General features: G+C 40.6%; 1 protein-coding gene across 1 annotated transcript; it reads right to left on the minus strand.

Moving 5' to 3' along the window:
* Positions 1-666: 666 nt before the first annotated feature.
* On the minus strand, positions 667-3,492 carry LOC103583920 (integrator complex subunit 9-like). The gene is made up of 2 exons (XM_008565098.1): positions 3,335-3,492; positions 667-1,010 (listed from the first exon to the last, which is right to left on the minus strand). Exons 1-2 carry the CDS (start codon positions 3,468-3,470, stop codon positions 736-738), a joined length of 411 nt encoding a protein of 136 aa, XP_008563320.1. The 5' UTR covers positions 3,471-3,492; the 3' UTR covers positions 667-735.
* Positions 3,493-5,289: the final 1,797 nt, after the last annotated feature.

Consider the following 5,289-nt stretch of genomic DNA (forward strand, 5'->3'; position numbering starts at 1 on the left):
AAAAGGGAGAAAAAAATGTATGTACTAAATGTATGTACTTAAAAATGTATGTACTTAAAGCAGGGGATGCAACACAATGTTGGGATATGTTATGTGAGAATGATGACCAAATCCCTTTTAATTAAAAATTTAGAAAATGCTGTGCCCATTTGGCTACCACACTACTAACAGGGATTGAACACATCCAACAGCATGTGTCATAGCCTCTGAACATCTGGAATCACCATACTAAGGCACTACTAGTTGCACTATAAAAATTATGTTAATCTATCCGCCCCCCTTTTTTTGTCCAAACATATATCTAAATAATCCTAAAAAGTTCACTGACTTCATATTGTTCAATAATTTCCAGATCGTAGGATTTGATCAAACAATTTCCTGCTGTAATAAAGTACAATTTTGTCAAACATCATGCTATTGAAATGAAAAAAAAAATCTAGTTTTCTTATCAGATTTGGTATTACATATTTCAGGCATCATGAGCTTGAAATTTTTTTTTTAACTTTCAGAACGTCAGTTCACTTTGTGACAGGCAGAGGGTGGCACGAGAGCAGGCAAGTACACAGCATTTCTGTTAACATTCTGATTTTGAAAGTGCTAGTCGAGCTGAGTTTTTGCCCTTCATCCTGCCTTCCTTGACAACTAGTCTTCTAAACTCCAGCAGTACAACAGATCCGGCTTTCAGCAATACGATGTTCTCATCACAGACAAAGAAAAACAATAAAAATGTAAGTTTCATAACAATGTGAGAAAAAACAGTATTATTTTTATTCTTACTGCTGGGATGTACGGAATTGGAGAGAATGCATGGAGAAGAACACTGACATACCACTCGGCAAAGATCTGGGAGAACTCGAGTGAACTGTTAGCCACGGGGGAGATGAAGTAGAAGGGGACATTGGAGAGGCCAGCGGAATCAATGTACTGGTACAGGCACTCCAGGAGGTCATAGATCACTCCAGAAGGGTAGCAGGGCACCAGCACGTTTCCTCCATTCCGGACTGTCAGAGCTGGGAGAGTTAAAGTCAGGAGAACAGCAGTATTGAAAGAAGAGTATTATGAAGGTAGAATGTAACTTTTAAAATAACATCTGCACTTCTACTGTTTTCCTACCTCTGCTCTTACAATTCACTCACTGTGTAATAATCTGCTTCTCTTGAAGAATAGCACCAAAGTAGGGGAGTCTAGAGGCCAACTGCTGATTTTTTTATCACTGTCTAGTCTAAGTCCCTGGGAATAGAGTGTGCAATTAAGGGTTTGGGTTTTAAAGGTGGCCAATGGCAGCTGAGCTGCAGGACAGAACCCCTAAGCTCCTCCTCGTTTTAGATCCTGCTCAGAAATTTGCTGCATCTGTCTCTGTTCAGTCTCTGACCACGGCTGACCAACCTATAAGGAAACAGGCCAAGTTTTTCTGCTTGACTCATTTTAGTGGCATTTTCTTTCATTAATGTTTGTCTGTAAGAAAATTCTCCATAGTTTAAATACTTAAAATAAGTTATCAAATGAGGAATTGAAATTTACGAGTTATAATCATACTGGATTATAATAATCCTGGCTTAAAAAAAGAAAGTGCCTACTCAAGTGTGTTTTTCACTTAGTTTCCAAAACAAATTGACACAAGTGGCTTCTGGGTACACGACCTGGAGTCTTTGAAGCCTCCTAGCCGCCTCTGTTCCCAGCTCTGCTACACAGGTCCACCTAGCTGAGCCTGGCTCTATCTTGCCTTTGTCCCAAGCGACAGGACCACACGTAAGCCACTACATCCTTGCTGGGCTCTGTTTCCTCATTGGTTATATGAGAGGAATGAGTGGGGTCAGTGATTGCCAAGCTTTAGTTTGTGTGAAAATTGCCAGGGAACACACTGAAAATGCAACTTTTCTTTTGAATCTCTCCTCTCCCCAGAGATTCTGACTTACTAGCCTGTGGAAGGGTCCCCAAATTTCCATTTTCAGTAAGTGTTCGCACTGATCTTGAGGCGGGTGGTTAGTGGATCCCACTTTGAGATATAGTGGATTAGATGTAAATTTCCTTTCAAACCTAAAGTTCTCTGAGCCTGTGATTCTAGATTGTAAACAAACATACAAACCAAAGACTATACGACACTAGTCCAATAATTTCTCCAAGAATAAACTACTTTTGGCTTAATATCAGCAAAGAACTAAAGACAGACTATGATTAATAACATAGATAAGTGAAATTTCAAAGGACAGTGCCTTCTATGTAAACATGAGAAGATGACCATTTATTTTTCCTACAGCAGAGGTAATATCACTTAAAGTTGTCAGAGGTGGAGAGTCTGAGCTCATTAAATCCTCTTTGGTAACTACTATGAACTGAATGTTTGTGTCCCCTCCCCCTTCCCCAAATTCCTATGTTGTAGCCCTCACCCCCAATGTGATGATAGCAAGAGGTAGGACTTTAGGAGCTGATTAGGTTCAGATGGAGTTATGAGGGTGGAGCCCCCAATGGGATTAGTAGCCTTGTAAGAAGAGGAAGACACACAAGAGCCTCCTCTCTTCTCCCTGTGTGGACACAGCAAGACGGTGGCTGAGGAAGAGGGCCTTCACCAGGAATGACTGTGCCAGCATCCTGACCTCAGACTTCCCACTTTCCAGAATCGTGAGAAATAAATGTCTGCTGTTTAAGTCACTCAGTCTATGGTATTTTGTTACAGAAGCCTGAACTGACTAAAACAGTCATCAACCTATTTTTCTAAAAGGCAGGCAGGATTTCTAGATTTTATTGACAATTATATCCAAAAGAGAATAATTTTTTTCTAGGCAGAAAACACTCTGCAAGTCTCTCAATTTAGACTTTCCCCAAAAGGAAAAAAAATAAAACCAACCAAATATTAGTGGGAAAAAAATACACCTGTCCACCACACCTCTACTGTGAATTTAAGGTGTAACAGTCTTTTCCGTGCTATTATCTGGAAAGCAAAGATGTGATTCTTCTCTCCTTTGACAACTGCTATCCTGTAAGGACTCCTTCCCCCACCAAATCCTACCAAAAAGCAAGGGGGTTACATAAAAATGGTCTGTGGGAGAATGCTGAGTATTTGTTTTTTAAGGTGTTAAAATTCTGATTTACCATTTTAACAACCATTCTCACCACACCTTCAGATTTAAGCTGCTTTAGAACTGTTCTTATTGATACCAGTAGGCTTTGAAGGATGGGCAGAAAGGGTACAAGTAAATGGGGGTTGGGAGGCCTTAAAAGGGGTGCCAGAGGGTGTGAAGGTGAACAGAAGGGGCAAAGAATACCACGGAAGCAACGTATCAAAAAAGAAGTTCAAGACATGCCATCGACTTTGAAACTTGAGATAGCTACGTACCGAGGTTGCTGCAGAACTCTCCTACCATGCCATCTGGGTTTGCGGTGGGAATCTGGGTGAGGCCTGTCAGAATGAGAACATCGCTGTTTTTGAGGGAAGCTTGGTCCATGGGCTGAAAAACAACCACCAAGAACATTTCTTTTTGAATTGCTAAGCATGGTTATCTACAAGTAGTAAAGGAACAAGAGGACACAGACATTGCTCCTTCTATGTCCACCCTTCTCATGGTCCTCTTACCTCTGCTAATGAAGTCACTCACTGACAGCGGTTGCCTAAGGGGTAGGGTCGGGAGGAGGCACGAGGGAACTTTATGGATTGATGAGCAAGTTCTGTATCCTGACTGGGGTGGTGAATGCATCATATCGAAATTCACAGTAGATCGTTGTGTTTCACTGTATATACATTTTACCTCAATTAAAACAAAGTACCTCCTATTTCTATAATGCTTTACTCTTTTCCAAATACCATCTCACACATATCATCAGTGGTCTGCACTGGAATCGCCTGGAGGGTTTGTGAAAACATGGACTGTTGTTGGTCTAACTCCCAGGGTTTCTGATTAACATCTGAGGCAGGGCCTGAGAATGTGCATTTCTAACAAGTTCCCAGGACACACTCCTGTTGCTGGCTGGATAATCATACTTTGAAAACCACTGAATTCTATAATTTGATTGTGAAGTACGGGAAATAAGCGTATGTTGTGGAAATATAGAAGTTGGGATTCACAGAGGCGAGATGATTTATGCTAAGTCCCAGTGGCAAAGGAGCCAGAAAAAACACTGGATTAGGAATCAGAAACCTAAGACTACTTCCAATTCCATGACTAGCCCTGTGACCTTGGTCAAGGCTCTGAACTGGGTTTCCCAAAAAACAGGCTATTTCTTGACCCATCTCCTAGAAAATTTCTATGAGTTTCAGGAGCTAACCTACATGATCTTCCTGTGAGCCATGAAGTCATATGGATTTGTGGTTACTACCATGTGATCCTCAGGATGCTGTGTTTTTATTTTTATCTGGCATAATCTGAATTTAATTTTTATTGTTTTATTGTTTTCAGAGCATTTTAAAAAAAACTAACTACCTTTTATAAATAAATCACAACGACATCAGAAAAATGAAGGTCCATGGATTGAGGTGTTGGAGAGCTCACAAATGTTTTCATTTTGCGACACACCCTTTTATCACTTCCATTTAAAATAATTCACTGGAAGGTTAGGAAAAAAAGACGGTAACACAGCTTACTAAGAAGTTTTATCCCTCGTTTCTCTCTTCCACCCAGTAAAGAAACAGAATTACAGAGAGTACAACAGCAAAGTCCCACCATCTGGACTGCTGTCTCTGAGTGTATATGCCTTCTGAAGTATTTTAAATCTTTAGCATTTTATGTAAGCATGGACACATGGATTTCCTTGTGTTTCAAATAACATGACTGTGGTCATATGTGATAAGCTGCTCTAAACCTGAATAAGATTTCTTTCATATGGACACAGAAAAATTCTGGTGGTGAAGACAAGAAGTACATGTGAATAGCTGCGAGTTCCTTTTGTGCACAGAAATGCACCAATGCAGGGAAGAGCTTCTCCCCTGCTTGGGCACAACCATCTATTTGTCCTTCTCCAGCAAATACACACACATTCACTGTTCCCACAGAAGCAAGGAGCACACATGTGATGAACCTGGGACTGTTTCCTGTGTGCACGCATCAACTGGAAGAAAACTGGAATGGCGACAAGAGGGAGAAAGCATCACTGGGGTAGCATATTTAGCTAAAAATGGCAACAACTTTATAAGGACCTTGTTAGAATGAGCCAGTAATAATCCCCAGGGTTGATGGGGCTTGGGGCTTTAGAGGACCCAGAGACCCCGTAAAAAAGTATATACAATTATTATTATTATTTTTTGTAGACACCTGGTATACATAATTCTATGTGTGCCTATGAACATTCTTCTATAGA

Source organism: Galeopterus variegatus, unplaced genomic scaffold (genome assembly GCF_000696425.1).
Source record: "Galeopterus variegatus unplaced genomic scaffold, G_variegatus-3.0.2 Scaffold30426, whole genome shotgun sequence".
NCBI classification, from domain to species: domain Eukaryota; kingdom Metazoa; phylum Chordata; class Mammalia; order Dermoptera; family Cynocephalidae; genus Galeopterus; species Galeopterus variegatus.